Source organism: Tyto alba, unplaced genomic scaffold (assembly GCF_018691265.1).
Source record: "Tyto alba isolate M040663 unplaced genomic scaffold, T.alba_DEE_v4.0 Super-Scaffold_13, whole genome shotgun sequence".
NCBI classification, from domain to species: domain Eukaryota; kingdom Metazoa; phylum Chordata; class Aves; order Strigiformes; family Tytonidae; genus Tyto; species Tyto alba.
In genome coordinates, this window is record NW_024881275.1 from 28059172 (window position 1) to 28076279 (window position 17108).

Consider the following 17108-nt stretch of genomic DNA (forward strand, 5'->3'; position numbering starts at 1 on the left):
ATCATCACTGTGATGCAAGGGGAAAAGGATAATGAATTGCCTGATAATGATTTTTGAGACATGAGATTTTATTTTTTTTTTAATGAATCTGTGATGATGCTTTGTAGGTCAGTTATCAGCATCTCATAACAGCCTGCACTCAGCTAAGCTGTACCCACAGTTAACAGTCAGAAGAAAACACCTACAAAAGCAGCTCACCTAAAGATTTTTATGCTTAGGTATCAAATATTTAACAATGAAACCTAGCTTTTATAAGATCAGAAGCAAGTACTTATAGACAACTAGGGATCCCCCTTACTCCTTCCAAAAAAGGAAGATTTCTATAGACCTGAAGATACAGCTCGGTCTTCCTCAAGTGCTTTTCTGATGGAGTAAAGAGCAAAGAGGAAAAAAAAAAAAAAAACACTAGCAAAATCACTGGGGCAAAAAAACTCATGATCTATCTGAAGGTCCTCAAGGACTTAGGAAGTTGGAATTAACCTTTGACTAAAAAATGTGGTGTAAGACAGAGCAAAACAAAACAAAACAAAAACAATAGTCCAAATATTATTGTGTTCTTCTAAGGATCCATCTATCAGACAGATTTTTGATACTCTTACAGTGTTCAGTGTAATCACTCATCACAGAAACTGATGTCCCAGTTAACAGATCAAAAGACTGAAAACCACCCATGCAAATACTCAGTCCCCAGAAAGAATTATCAGTAAAATTGTATTTGCCAAATGGTCAGACAACATGCAAAGAAATGTGTACTCCTGTCATGGCTTGAGCCTGGTCGGCAGCCAATCACCCCGCAGCCGCTCACCCACCCTGCCCCCCCACCTGAGAATGGGGAAGGGAATTGGAGGGGTAAAGGGAGACTCACAGGTTGAGATAGAAACAGTTTAATAAGGGTAATTAAATTAAACCAATGACAGTAATAGAAAATACAAACGGGCAATGCACAACACAATTTCTCACCACCCGCTGACCGCTCCCCAGCCCGTTCCCGGCCAGCGACCCCGAGATACCAAGATCCCGCAATCGCAATCCCGGGAGCGAGCGAGAGAGAGCCCCTTCCCGACCACCCCTCCTCTCTACAGTGAGCGTGGCGGTCCATGGTATGGAATATTGCATTGCCCAAGTTGGGTCTGGTGCTCGGGCCGTGCTCCCTCCCTGCTCCCTGTGCCCTGGCGCACGGGCAGAACAGGGAGAGTTGGGGAGTCCTTGGAGTCTCAGTACCAGTTGGAAACAGCCGTGTGCTACCAGCGTTCTTCTCACACCAAACCCGAAGCCGAATCCAAACCACAGCACTCTTCCAGTTCCCCAAGAGGAGTGTTAACTCTCTTCCAGCCCAAACCAGGACAACTGCTGTTGGTTGCCAAGCTTTACACTGTCTTTAAAGTTATTAGTATTGTAATAAATCTACATTTTTCCTACAACAGCTTAACATTTTTGTTACATTTCTGCAGTGTAGCTCCACTATAAAATTACTCTTCCTCAAATAATTTTTTCTTTTTTTCTGCTTGTATTGTCATTGGAGATAATTTTTTCCTGTTGCTTTTTAGCACATATTCCTCTAAGTCTAACATGAACTGACTTTAGCCAGACCACCCTCCCAAACATACAGAATGCCAAAATTTTATTATGTTCGATAATTTCTGTTTCAGATTCTTTGTTATCATTGAGAGTTCGAAACAAGTTACACTGAAAGGGTTAGAAACAACAGTTATGTTATCCACTAACAATTCTCTGCTTCATTTATATTACAGGTAATATTTCCCTTCCTACTATCACAAGCATTCATTTGGTTCATAAAATTTTACATTAGGTTAGTACTCACCTAAAGACTTTTTTTTTTTTTAACTGCATCCTGTGTTTACCAAATTAAAATATACTTTGAAACCCACTTAGTCTATTTCAGACCAGAGTCTTGTGTTCTGGCTGGCTTTTTAATTTCTTCAGAAGCAAATTATACAGCCTTACAGCACCTAGATTTACTGACACCAATCAGCTGATACTTGTGCAGATATTGTAGATTTTGGAAGTTGTTTAAAAATAAACTTTCTCCTTTCCTCTGTTCTTCCCAGCAGAAAACCAAACCAAACCAAAACAAAAAACCCACACATCCAGGAGAGCAATTTTAGAAAATTCTAAAAGCTTGTCTGTTACTTATTTTGCAATATTGTCTAGTAGTCCTAGTCTGCAATTAACAATTCCCACTACAGTAAATATATTCAGCAAGAGAGATCACCACTCAAGAGAACTGAGTATAAGTCAGAACCCAATGGATGGACAAAGAGAAGGCAGAGGAAAACAGAAGGTCAGTTAGGTACTATGTGCAGCTGTAAATACAAAAAATAAAACAGCAGGACAGGAGTAGTTACAAGTTTATACCTGAAATGTAGAAAGAAAACACTGAAATAAAGCATGGATTTCATACCGATCCTTTTTTGGTATATTGTTTTAAAAAATGCCAGCAGTGTGACTATATTTAAGATCTGCCTCCATATCCAAGTTTACACATTTGTACTTGATTCCAGATCTACTTTGGTTAAATGGAAGTTTTGTGTTACTATGCCATGTCATTTCTACCTTCACTCTTCTAATCCTCTGAAAGACAACTAAAGCCAAGATGGAAACTATTTTTGATGCTTTTTTTTTTTTTTTAATCTTTTACTTTATTACAAGAACAGCAAGAATTCACTTTGAAAGGTCCGTATTGTTCATAATTTCACTTTAGCAGTCTGAAGAACCATTTCATCTTTCATTTTAATAACTAGTTTAATGGAAGACATTATAAACAGCAAAAATAAGACAAGATCAAAAGCTTTAATTTGGCTGAGATTTTGCTTAATTTACAGGTAAAAACAGGAACTCCTCACGGATACAAAAGTTTATGATAAAGAATGTTACAAACCAAACTCACAAAACAGTGAGCTCTTGAATGAGGATATGCTATGAGAGCTGCAATTCTGTATATTAAGCAAATAATATTACATGTAAGCACCTTCATGAGCAAATGATCAAACAGATAAAGTACTAACACGTTTTTTATGTTTGAACTTGGCTAGATAGCAATCTATTAGTGTAGCTATACACTTACTGCACAGGATGACATTAGAAACATGCACAAAATATTAGTAACTCCTGAAACAATTCAATTTTCTGAAACAAAGTAACAAACCTAAGCATCTATTTCACAGAAGTCCAAGCTTCCTGCTTTAAAGATGTCTTTAAATGATCCCTGGTCTAAAGCTGTATTTTTTAAATGTCAACTTTCTCCTACACAGCAAAGACTCCACAACAATAGGTGCTTATACTACCCTTTTTATTTTTCAGCCAGAAATACAGTTTCATAGGGTATTGCAATAAGCAGTGGTGTTTATTCCTTAAACAAAACCCCCATCTCTTTGGCATCTGACCTTAATCTGTTTTTCAAACTACAGACTATATAGGAAGATTTTACTTTCAGGATCATTGCTCAATGCATTAGATTTATATAGGTGTAGTTAACTTCTAAAAATACATCTCAGTTTGTTGCAAACATTCTAATAAACCTAAAAAAAAGATAACCAAACCACCAAAATGCAGACTACTGCGTTGCCTTCATTTACAACTGTGGAGTAAAAGCCAGCATGAAAAGAACCCTTATTTTCCACAGTACACGCACTAACTAGTGCTTTCCATTAATTCTGTATGATAAACAAACAAACAAACAAACAAAATCTTAATTCTACCAGCAACAACTGATAAAATAATTTATATTTCAAAACAACGTGATCTTATTTTTAACTTCTTCTGCAGAGGTCATCAGCCAAACCCAAGTTGCACGCTGCTTCAGTAAAAGATAGCACCTAAAAAAAAAGGTCTCAAAATTATTTTTAATTTTTAAACATAAGTTACTAAAATGTTTTAAATCCATCTAGGAATACAGCTGTCAAAACTACATTTGGTGTCATGTTCAGATAAAAAATTCTTAAGTAACAGAAGTAAACTAGTGTATTCAATCTACTCTGTTGAATAATCCAGGATTATCTCTTCAATGCCGATACAGAAATACTCCACCTGCACTCCATCAGAAAAAAAATGGCCTTCCAGATCTGAAGTGTTCCGTGCTTCAAATCAACTGAATTTCCAAAGCAACGCTGAAGTTATTTGACCCCTTCTGCTAGTATAGATGATACAGAAATAATTAATTAAAAGAAAAAACATTATTGACATACCAATGCAGACATTCCAGTGTATTTACTGGAATCTTCTGTGAATCCTTCTTTGTGTGTCAAAACAATGTAAAAAATAAATCCCACTAACAAAAAAAAAATATCTTTACTCCCCAAAAGATTTGGTTTTAGTAACCCAACTGCTTATCCTGAACAAGTTTTATGGAACAGAGGAGGCAAAGTAATTAATTCCATGTCAAATCTAAATCCTGTTAAATTATTTTTTAAGTAGCAAAGGTTTGTTTTATGAACGACTCCCACCCTCATCACCAGGGCAAGTGCAGTTTGAAAATGTTTGAACTGGATTATTTAAATAGTGAGTGATCCAATTTATTTAAGCTCACTTTCCTCTCCATGATGTACAAAAAAAAAAAAAAACAAAAACAAAACACTAAATCATACATTTTACTGTAGAATATAGTAACAAAAACTAAAACCAAAAAACCTGCTATACTTGAGTGCCTATCCAAGAGCAGTTTCTAACATCAAGACAAAATTAGCAACAACTAAGCAGACATCACCAATTTTTCTGTGTTAAATTACTGTAAATACTAACTCTAACTGTACAAAAAAAAAAAAAAATCACAAACCCAAAAATCAAAAGCTTTTTTTGATAAAAGAAATATTAATCAATTGCAGTCAAATTTGCATCAGAAGCTGCTTGCTCAGGAAAGATTTCTCCCTCCAAGTATTTGTAACGTATTGCCAAGTTTCTATTTAAATAAATTACTTTCTGATAATATTTAGTCATTACAGCCATCTACAATGTGGACAGTCATGTATACAGTACAACAGTAGATTTTTGCAGCAACAGAGAAATATTCAGGAATTGATTCTAAATTCAAGATGATAGCTCATGTGTTATTTCTTGCAAACATACGGTCCCCTCTAAGGGTAAGGTGTTGGAGCTGGTATTGTAGCACTTCTGTGTCAGCAGGTTCCTTAATGCTCATTTTGTCTAAATTGAGGTAGTCCAGTGATTTTGAATGAGCCCTTTTACCTTTTAAAAGGCAAAGAGGCAGGGGACCATGAAGTGCCTTGTAAGGTTCATATGGTAAAACCTTAGTGCATTTATCCCCTGAGCTGGGCATCCGTCTCCTTCTCCTTCCATTTACCGCTGGGATCTCATATGGCTGATAGTACCTACTTCTAGTTTTGTACAAACGGGAGGAACGTGCAAGTCCTGAATCAAGCTGTTTGGAGCACAAGTTCGACCCAGATTCCCCTTTATTCTCTTCACTTTCTGTACACTTCTGGGCTAGTTTCAGCAGCTCCTCTCCAGTAGTGAAGCCGACCAGGTAGTTAGAATCCATGTGAAGGATCTGATATCCCGCAACCATCCGTCGCATTGGTGAGCAGGGGGTACTGGAACAGCGGGGTTTCTCTGCTTCCATCCTGCCCACAGGACTCACCTCTGCAAGAGGCACAGCGCGGGTGGATAGGGTAGTTCTGGACTCTCCATTTATGTCAACTTCCATTTTAAACACAACGCTATCCTCCTAAAAATAGAACAGAGCTTGATGAGAAATAGTCTTTATGCAACATGAGGAGTTGAGAGAGGATCACAGAAATGAGATTTTCTACCACCCAGAAGTCATGACCAGTACTTCTCTATTCAGCCTTGTCTTATGCTCTGCATAAGAAAATTATCACTGACATCTGCCTTTAAAAAATATCTTGGGTGTTTTTAATAAAAGATACCATAAATATACTCCTGATATTCTTAAATGTTAAAAAAATTCTCAAGTAACATTGCACACAAAAAAGAAGCATATTTCCAGTCCATTTTTTCATTCCTTTAGTCCATTTGATTCCTTCTAACCCCTTGCCTCTGAGGCCATCTACATCCATTAGCACATCCACAGCAACTTCTCCCACATTCAGCTGTATCTTTTTCCTATTTAAAATAATCTCAGTAAACAAAGCTTTTAAAAAAATGTGTCTAACAGCTACTACCTCAGACAGGCATGACCACAGACAAGACCTGATGGTACTGTAATGCTTCCCCCTTCTGTATGTGAAGACAGCTTGCTTTAAAATCAAAGAACATCATCCTGGATGTTCAACAGCTGTCTTTATAAGTCATCAGCAATCCTCCCTCCCCCCCTGCCCCCAACCTATTGTCTTGTTCGCAATCAACCAAACAAACTCATACTATTTTATGCTAATGTATTTCTAAGAAAGGAGACAGTATACTACTGCTTACTGAATACAGCATAAGATTCTTATAAGCACCTTAAAAATAACCAGTATTCTGAATTCTATGGTATTTATTTGTTTTCTATTTCTTTTCGAAACAGGCTGTTTTGCCCTGACCTTTCTTCCCTCTCAACTATTCCAAATACTTAATTTGGTGCCTTTGATTAAGTTGCCTGCCACAAGACATTAGCATCTCTAATGAGGAAAGATAACATCAATATCCCAGCAAGTATACGCCAGTGGGTGCCAGAACATGAAAGCTTAATTCTTTTAATTTATTTGTTTTCAGCATCATCTACACCATCTTGGTACTTCACAGAGTAGAAAGGGTACATTTATTTCCAAATCCATGCTTCCTTCATTGTCAGCCTCACCTCTGCTCTAAACAGTAGCTCATGGCTCTCTAGCCAATATAGTTCACAAAAAATTCAGCATAGCTTTGTAATGTTTAAAGGCAATGGGACTCACAGAAGAAAGGAAAGTTAGTATGCAAGTGCCAAGCAGAAACACAATTCTGAATTTCATTATAGGTGACTATAAACCACATTCAAAAGCTCAGTAATATTTCACAAATGAGACTGACTTAAAACGTGCTATTATCAGTTGGCAAACTTTTAAAGCTGCTACTTGCTGCCATTCTGAGGCTTGAGAAGTCACAGGCTGAGTAGCAAAGATGCCAACAAACAAGGGAATACTTTATTCAAACTTCTGCAATTAGATACCTTCAAAAATCCCGTAAGATCAATCTCTATTCATTTGTCTTAAAATAAGGGAGGAAGTTGTGTGCATAGCTCACTTGTAAAAGAAAATAATCTAGCCTTATGCAAAATTTAAGCTTACCTTGTTTCTGTTCAGGGATTGGGAAGGAGTAATTTTAAGTAATGTTGCTATCTCGGCTTCCCTGTTTAGTCTCAAATCAACCTGCTGCTCCCTATGCTAATAAATTAGGAGTAAACAAAATCCCCACAGTCTTTCTGAATAGGAATTGATTAGTCACTGACAAAGTTCTACTGTGGAGACACTATTACTAATGTTCCTTTAGTCTTAAATGTCCTTTTTAAGTTGTCACAATGGTGTGGTGATAACCTTCTTCATTACCAGTTTTGTGTAGCATTGCTTTTACAGATCCACTTCATCCAGTCACCTTTTAGAGCATTTTGAATTTTACAATACAGGTAATACATCAAAAGCTAAATAAAGATTTCAAATACTGAAGAAAACCTAACACCAAAATCTTTCACTAAAAAAAATCCACAAAAAACTCAAGATATTGCCCATTATATTTAATTGTCTTTAAAATATATTTATGGAGTCAATTAAAACTTTCAGAATAGCATAAGCGGTTGTTGTTTCCTACTTCAGCACCATATCTAGCAGTGAGACAATAAATATGGTTAGTTTTTAGCCACTGAGTTAAAGATATTCATGACAATTCCTTAGGTAGAAATTAGAGTTTCTGTACCATCAGGAACCATGGTTAGTGAAGGCATAACACAGAAAAATTCTGCATTGAAACTTTTGGCTACCCTGTGGTTTTAGCCAAGAAACCTAAATATTTACTGTTCCTGGTTTTTTAATTCCCAATTTTAACCCTTCCTCCAGGAGACCCCGGCCCATAACCACTGGACGGCAGCACACATGCGGCAGAAGGAGGAGACTTAGGATAATGAGTTCCTGGAAATAATTACAATAGCTATGCCTATTCTCAGAACTAATTGTAATAACACGGCCTATACTAATGAATAGGCATGCTTTTCTACCATAAAAGTGCTTGCTTTGTGATATGGTGTGCGAGCTAGGAGGAGTGATCCCTGTTGCACCCAGCGCTGCAATAAACATACCGGCTTTATAACTCTGTGAGTTGTAAGGTTTGTTTCCACGCTTCAATACAACAAGGTTAGAAATGAATCATGTTATCTAGTCACAAATAAACTAAGCAACAACAACAAAAAAACCCAAACCAAACAATCACTTTCCACAGCAATATAGGCCCTAAAGGAAAGGGAGGGAAGAAGAGATGTCTTCATGCACTTCTTCAGTTAAAGTACAAAGGAAAATCAGAGGAGAAAAGTCTTCAAGTCAGCAAGCTACAGCCTAGTAGTTCAGCCTGAAACAGAGCTTCCATGTCCATGCTCCAGTGTGAAGAACAGCTGAGCCCTAAAACCAGTAAATCCAACAGATACTTGAAAGCAACAGTAGCATCAGAAACTAGTGACATAAATATCAGAAGCTCAAGGGAACAGCACTGCTAGCTGGTGAGAGAAATGACTGGCCAGTTCTGCAGGCAGTGGTCCAAAACTCAGTATGTATGAGCTCAGCTGTTCTTTCCCAAGACTATTAATGTTACTAAAGCTGCCATATGGCTTCAACATGCTTTGTCTCCTTATCTGGTAAAAAAAAAGATAAACATTATTTGGAAAACTTCTATGAAATAAAATAATCTGAGGTTCACAGTATCTATGAGTGTAGATACCATTACATACAAATATATATTTACTGCTTGTAGACTGCATTTTCAGGCATTTCTGTGGTTATAAGACATTAGATGACTACTGTTATGTTCATTGCTGTGTAGCAGTGTAAGCTCATTAGTAATTCTCAACATAATACTGAAAAAACCCAGTAGTTTAAAAATACTATTTCTTTGCTTCTTAAAAGAGAACAACAATGGAGTGATGTCAATTCAACACAGTTTATAATTAAAGATTTACTACATAATCAAAATAAGAAGAGGAACAAGATGGCATATCCTTTTCTTTTCTGCTGCTTTACATATTTAGGAAGTATGGAAAATAACTGAAAATAGCAGATACCAAGAGGATTCACTTGACCAATACACACTGGAAGTGTTTTCAGAATACAACTCGCTTCATTAAGATTTTACAAGATTTTATTGATTCTCTTTATAATATAAAGCAAGTTCTGAATATAAATTAACCTGACCCAATCTGGTTAAATATTGAGAAAACTGTCTAAAACACAGAGAAGAGAAATAATAAATAGAAATACCATGCTAACTACAATAAATCATTGTATTACCTCAAAGAATACATTAATATGCTTGGCATAGTTCTTCAAGGGTAAAAATATTAGAACTTCCACATTTTGCGAATGTAAAGGTTTTCTGATTACAGAATCTCTCATGAGGGTGTCAGATACCACTCAAAGATTAGCACGGGACAAACAGAAAACAGACATGTATGACATGCTAATGTCTAACCACACCATGCTAATATACATGCTGTAAATCATTTGTTGTTGGAACGATATCTCACCATGTGCTCTTACTGTACCCAATGACATCTTTTGCTTGGTTTTGTTTGTTTTGGTTGTTTTTTTTTTTTCCGGAAAATGTGTTATATATCTGTTGAATGTATTATTTACCGTCCTTCAAGGAAAGAAATGCGACTCAAAAAATATCAACTTTAATTACTCAATATTTAAATAAGACAAAAAAAGATGAAGAGGGGTTTTCCTTGACACTCCTATGCTTTGTAGAAAGTGTGCGTTATTTATAAATCACCATAGTAAGTTGCTTTCAGCAACAGAACTGGTTCTCTGTAATTTCCACTGTTTCTTATCTTCTCAATTAGAATATTTGATTTCAGAAGAGGCCTTTTTTTTAGGATAAGCATTACATTTCTGTCCATCTAACTACTGGTTCTATTTTTAGTTTTTTAACAGATTTTTTTTTCCTAGATGCCAAGCCTGAAGGTAGTACCATTTGTTAAGAACCACAAAGATATGTCTTACTGATAAAATGCTCACAATTGCAGTAAGTAGATGGCAGAATGGAAATATGGCAATAGACTCAGTGATATGAATTCTGTAAGTGTCAAACATTGGATAGAGATATCAAGCCAGTTTTGACACCTCCATTTCTCTGTGCTGCCATTACTTAATATATACAATGCACTTAAAAGATATAATGTTTGTCTATCCAACATCAGGAGTGAGTAAAGTCACCTAGCACATGTGAAGCCAGCACACGTTTTTAATTATTTCAGCTGTCTCTGTTTGTGAAGGGAAAACAGTTTGTGCAGTGTGAAAAGAAATATGTGCTCTTGGAAATCCCATCTTCTTTGTCACTGAAATATGCTGATGGAATTTATGTACTTGTAGAGCAAAGTTTTCTAGAAATAATTATTTCCAATCTGCAACTAAAACAAGTGAAATAGTTAGTTAAAGAGAAAAAATCAAGCTAAAATTCAACTACGTAAGAGTATCCACAAAGATGCCATATTTTTTTCCTAGAGCTGGGGCAGCCAGGCCATAGACTGAGACATGTGCAGCTTGAAGGTTCTTCCAGTGCAAACTGGTGATACTGCTGCATGTACTGCCAGAGTCAGATGGTTGTTTTGAGCCATGTGCTCCACCTTCATCTCAAGGGACTTATATTAATGTTGTTTCAGAATGCTCTTGAAGGTCCCCTATAATAGTTGTGTTATGTTTTTCAGACTGATTCCATGTTTATAGAGACAGGAACGGGGGGGGGGGGGGGGGGGGGGAAATAAATCACAGAGAACAAACTCATATAAACTACAGGAGTTCTTCACCAACTCTTGCTGTTCCTGAGGAGAAATTCCAAAATACTCTAAGCTAAAGAGAATGGAGGTAATATTAAATTGCTGCACCACATGAGACAACATTCAGATGGAGTAAGAACAAAGTTTAGCATGGATTTTTTCTCAAAATTACATTCAAGAAAATTAAATTATGTGTAAAGCATATGTTATGATCCTGCAGGCCTTAAGAAAACAAATTCATGGATATTACTGAATTAATAAAGTCAGTGCAATAACTTTAGGATCTGATGCAAATTAACAGTCCACAAAACAACCAGTAAAAATGATAACTACACAATAGTGTGTGTGTGGAGGGGGGAAGGTCATTGCCAACAGGTGAAGTATTAAGCCCTTCAGCAATCCAGTATACCAGACAATAAGTATTACACGGTTTACACAGAACACAAAATTATTAAGTGTTTTGCAAAAGAAGATTAATTCAATTTTTAATAATACATTCATACTGCAAGAAGCAAGAACTATTTAACCTGTTTGTTAATTCTTGTTATTAATACAGTTTTAAACAGAAAACAAATGTGATCTAGGAAACTACCTTTTAAAAATTAAGAGGATCACAAATTAATTACTGAGGAACTACAACTGGCAACTCCAGTGACTAGCTCAGACCAGATCAACATGACAGAGGCAGATGGAACTTCAAGATTTGGTCCAATGAATTGGCTAATGAATTTTGTATGAGCAGACCTAGCAAGCAGTGAAAGTAAAAGAATATGGTGGGAAAGAAGGCCATTTACTTTTAACATCTCTTTGCCAAGCAACACTAGATAGAAGTGTTTAACAGAGGGTAACCTTTCTGAAATATTTAGAACCTTTTAAATAAACAATGTGGCTTCCTTGCTGATGGAATCACAGATGAACACTTCTGTCCCGACTCCATCAGTAAGCTGATGCTCCTGGCCAGCATACAGATAGCTGTTTACTATTGTTACTCATCAAAAGATGAAACAGCAAGACACATGTAAAGAAAATTATTTGTAAAACAAATAATTTTTATTCTTTAGCTGTTTAGTAAGTTAAAGGAAAGTTTCATTTATAATTGCATTTTATTTTTGTGTATTTCTGATTTTCATCTTCTCACCAACCAAAATCTAAGTTTCATTTACAAAGTTCTCTTCACCCCAGTTTCAGGTTACCCCACTTGGAAAAAAAAAAAAAAAAAGGCAAAAAAACATACCACAACCTGACTTGTCAAAAAAAATTAAATTCCTTTTTAAAAATGAAGAAAAACACCCCAAAGCCAGAGTTTTTAAAGTATTACAGATTTCACAGAATAAATACTGATTTTTGTCTTTAAAAACCAAAATGCTAATGGGAATAAGGGTCTCTTGCTTTTCTGTCAGATAAGAAATGGATGTTTGGTAGTATCCTATACTGCCATAATTGAAAATACAGCTCTGCAGATATTTTGAAACTATCAAGCTAAAGAGTAACAATATTATATTCCTACCCTTTGACTAGGAACAGCTATTCAAAGAAACATATTAGTTAAAAATAAGACCTACTCAAATATATCATGAAAAATATGCTTAATCAATGTAATTGAGGTTTTCTGGTTTTACTTTTTAACTGAAGCACTTTAAATGACTAGCTTTTTGTCTTAACTTGATGCAACCTCCAGCAGATATTTAGGCGTTTGTTGGACAGCCATCTCACTCACTTATACCATTCACATTGCTAAAGGTCACTTCCTCAAGCTTATTAGTTATGTATATAATGGCTTTAAAGTTTTGTTCTCTGGCTCCTTCTCAAATGTTTCTTTCCATACTTAAATGCTACCTAAAAACAAGTGTTTAAGTGTAATACAAATAGGGAATAAAAATTAATAAAAGCCCAACAGCACATGCAGGTACAGTAAATTTGTATTAAACTTAAAAGTAATGCACACATAAAACTTTGTCCTAGAACACATCTGACTTTACCATAACATACTGCATTTGCATATGAACATGCATGCCAGCTGGCCAAACCAGCAGCATATGAGGGTAGTCAAAGAAGAGATTATAAAGGAAACCATGCAGTTATGTCGGTACTTTTATGCAAGAACTTAATTTCAGTGATCGCACTGCCATTACTTCACTTCCCTGTTTCAAGGCCACTATGAGAACCACCTTCCTCCATCTTCATTATACTAAAAAGCACTCTTCCTCAAGGGGATAAAGAAAAAAAAAAAAAAAAAAGCAAGCATACCACGTAAAATAGAATATGGTTCAAAATACACCAAAAGCAACAGATTGGTGGGAGGAGAAACTTTCAGTAAGGTAGATGACTGCGAAAAAGTAGGAAGGAGAAACAGTGCTGCACGCTGTCCTGGGTTTAAGTGAGTGGTGGAGTTTTTTGGTAGCAGGGGAGGGGGCTACAGCGGTGGCCCCCTGTGAGAAGCTTCTCGAAGCTCCCCCAGCTCCAAGTCAGACCCATCTCTGCCCCAAAACTGAGCCAATCAGCTGCGCCTCTGCGATAACGTATTTAAGAAGGGATGTGGTGACGGGCAGTGGGACTTGTGAGGAGGAGTTGCTGCCGCTGCCTGAACACCAAGGTCAGTGGAGGAACGGAAGAAGAAAGGAGGGGGGAGGTGTGCTGGAGCAGAGACCCCCCTGTATCCTGTGGTGAGACGGCAGGGCGGCCCCCCCTGCCACCCATGAAGATCTATGGTGGAGCAGACATTGATTTGTGGCCTGTGCGGGGCTTCATGCATCCAATTAAGGTGGCTGAACCCAAAGCCAGGTGGGATCCTGTGGGAAGAAGCAGCCCCTACTGCTGTAGTTCAGTGCTGGGAAGACTGCGGCATGCGGGGGTGTCCCACACCTGAGCAGCTCAGGAAGGGCTGCAGCCCGTGGGAAGGACTCCTGTTGGAGAAAATTGGTGTCCCACTCTGGAGCAGCAAGGGAAACGCTGCAGCCCATGGGAGGGACTTTCATCGGAGAAAGTTTGTGGAGGACTGTCTCCTGTGAGAGGGCAACCACACTGGAGCAGGGGGAAAAAGTTCCAGAAGTTTCCTCCTCCAAAGATGGAAGAGCGGCACCACTAACTGCACCCCCCATTCCCTGCCCCTGCACCACTGGGGGGAGGAAGCAGAGATATCAGGAGCAGAGCTGAGCCCAGGAAGAAGGGAGGGGTGGGAGGAGGGTGTTCTCAAGATGTGGTAATGCTTCTCACTCTCCTACTCTGTAAAGTGTTGTTGTTAGTGTCTGTAATAAATGTATGTTCTTTTTTTTCTTCCCTTAATGAGTCTGCCTTTCGCTGGTGACCATAATGGGTGATTTGCCCCTCCCTGTCCTGTCTTGAATCCCAATTCTGGCTTATTTTCTCCTTCTCACCATTGGGGGTGAAGGGGGAAGTGAGCAGCTGTGTGGTGCTCAGTTGCCTTCTGAGCTCAAACCATGACACACACTTCTACTCCTTGTGGCAAAACAAAGCATTGGTTCTGCAGTCCTCACTACGCTCCTGGAAATACTCTGAGGAATCTTGCTGAATTCAGGATGAGTCATGTCAGAAGTCAGTCAACTACTGGTACAAGTAGCAAGTCTTTCTCCACATCACAGATCCTTTCCATCACTCCCACTAAGATCTGTGGAACTGCAGGCGTTTCCACATGCAGCTATGCAAGTATGTTTGTATATACAGTGACATACTGCCCCACTCTAGAAAGCACACTAACGAGCAAATACATGCTTAAAGAAAAAATCTACTAATGCATGTAATTTGTTATTTTCTTTATAATAGGTACGTATACACTCACACTTAAGCCAGTAAAAAACCCTATGCAAAATAGCATATAAATAACTTTTGTATAAATAAGGACCCAAGACTATTTTCCTACATGTCTGTAGATCACTCAAAACAGCGTATCAACTGTTCAGCAGTTCCCCAATGCAGAGACAGAATTGGCAAAACATGGTGCCAATAAACTAAAGCACCTTAGCAAGCTTCATTCTCTGTAAAGTAACACTTTAATGCACATTAGAGTGCCCAAATGCTGTCAGTGAGTATCATGGATGGTATAATCAAAATTTAAACGGAGCCTTGAGCTTCCGTTTACCCTTCACTAAGTGAGATTTATTACAGGGAAACAAAATTACCCATAGAAAGCTGGGTACTAGTACACTTTGCTACTATCAGACTGAATAGCAAGGTCATATTCAGATTTAGCACTTGCCAAATAGTATTAAGAACACCATATCGACTGCTTGTGGTTGTAAGTTGCAACTGGAGAGGGCTATAAATGGTTATGAACAGACAAAGGTGTTAACAGGTGACCTCTTGGCTCTTCTACCGTTTACACTGTTACTAGCGGCGGGCACAGAAAGCGCACTTGAGCAACCTCGCTGCAGGCTTCAGGCCCTACATGACAAATCTGCCCGCGGATACCAGGACCAACATCCTGGTTTCCTCCCAGATCTGCCCGGACAGCTCCACGAACGCTATGGGATACCGCCTGCTTACTTCCACCGCATTCATCCGTGGGGCTGTGAGCGGCGGGTGCATGGGCCTGGGGGGGAGCGCAGGGCCCGCCGCTCACCTCACGGAAAAGGCGGGAGGGTGATACGCGCCAGGACCTCCGCGCTATGTTGGGAAAGCCCGTTTTACGCGCCCGCGGCCCCGGCTCCAAGCCGCCACACAGCTCTCAAAACGCGAGCGGCCCCGCCGCGGCGCCCAGCCCTGGCTGGGAGGGGGCAGAGGCGCCGCCGCTGCCGCCTGCGGGAGGGCCGTGTCGTGCCCCTCACCCCGCCGAGCGGCTCCCCGTGACTCCCGCCCCGGGCCACGGCATCACTGCGGCTCCCCGGCGGGCCCTGCCGCGGCCCCCGCCCGCCTCACCCCCAACAATGCCTGCCGCCCCACGCCGCCCCTCGGCCCCACCGCACGGCACCGCTCCCGCCAGGGCGTCAGGGCCGGCCCCACTCCGCCGGCCCTACGGCCCCTCCCGGGGCACACATGTCGACCCCGTTCTGGTACCCGCTCCGCGAGGCGCGGGCAGGCCCCGAAGCCGCGGAGGCCGAGGCGCCGCCCCGACGGCTGCGCGGAGCGGCGCCATCCCCGCCTCTTACCTGCAGACCGGGGCGAGGGGGCCCGGCGCAGAAGGAGCAGCGACGCACCGAGCGCGGCGCTCCCCGCTTCGCTCGGCCTGCGCCGGCCCACCCTGCGCGCCGGGGCTGAGGGCGGGGCGCGGAGGCGGCGGGCGGGCCGCTGAGCTAGTGGCGGCGGTGGGAGGTGTTGTGCGCTCCGGCTTGGGCCAGCCGCGAGGTGGCGGGTCCCAAGGGCCGCCGGCGACTCCCCGCACCCCGTGGCTGGGCGGGCCCTACCGTGGCCCTCTCCTGCCAAGTCCCCATCTCTCCCGTGCTCCCTTCTCTCTGTAAAACCGCCCCTCGCGCGCTGGTGGCTGTGAGGGGGCCGGGGCCACGGGAGCAGCAGCAGCGGGATGGGGCGCGCTGGGCCCCGGGTTGAGCAGCGGTGAGCAACACCCTGGAGGGCAGCCCTGGGCTGTCCCGCGGCACCCCAGAGCGGGGCAGGGGCCTGCTGGCTCACGTAGCTCTGCGGCTTCCTGTGGTGGAGGCCAGGGCCTCGCAGGAGGAGGCAGGAGACGTCAAGTCATCAAGTCATGAGTTGAAATGTCAGTGTTAGCGGTCGCAGTCGCGAATAGAACCTACACACAGCAGATAAGCAGGCACTTCTTTATTCCAGCGCTGGGGAACACGGGGGATACCTCCACCAAATACGTGTTCACCAACAGGTACAAAACACAGAAACAAATTACAGAATCCAAAAAATACAATTTCCCGTATCAGAACCAGAGAGTACTTGAATGAACACCAAAGTGTTCCCAACCAGAGGTATACCAGCGAGGTGCTATCAACCCCAGTATATGATGTTCCACGTAAGATCCCACATCTCACGATTTATGAACAGCCTGAACCTTCTTCAAATAATCCTTGCCTTATTCCTTGCAGTGGCTCAATTGAGACAAGGAGTCCCTCTGGGGAAAATTCCCAGGAGCGCTAAGAGAGTCATATTCTCAAGGAGTCCTGTGGGCCCTCTCCTTTAATTCCCTTTCACCACTTACACTGATGCCAACCCTGCAACACTTTCATATTCGCCTTACAGGTGGCGCCCAAGCTTCTGCTGCTCA

General features: G+C 40.7%; 1 protein-coding gene across 1 annotated transcript; it reads right to left on the bottom strand.

The window, feature by feature from the left end:
* Positions 1-1897: 1897 nt before the first annotated feature.
* On the bottom strand, positions 1898-16152 carry MACIR (macrophage immunometabolism regulator). Its single transcript, XM_042788074.1, has 2 exons — positions 16030-16152; positions 1898-5701 (listed from the first exon to the last, which is right to left on the bottom strand). Exon 2 carries the CDS (start codon positions 5678-5680, stop codon positions 5057-5059), a length of 624 nt encoding a protein of 207 aa, XP_042644008.1. The 5' UTR covers positions 5681-5701; positions 16030-16152; the 3' UTR covers positions 1898-5056.
* Positions 16153-17108: the final 956 nt, after the last annotated feature.

Excerpts from the sequence above, each read along its gene's own strand:
- MACIR (XM_042788074.1), bottom strand. The coding sequence starts at position 5,680 with ATGGAAGTTGACATAAATGGAGAGTCCAGAACTACCCTATCCACCCGC.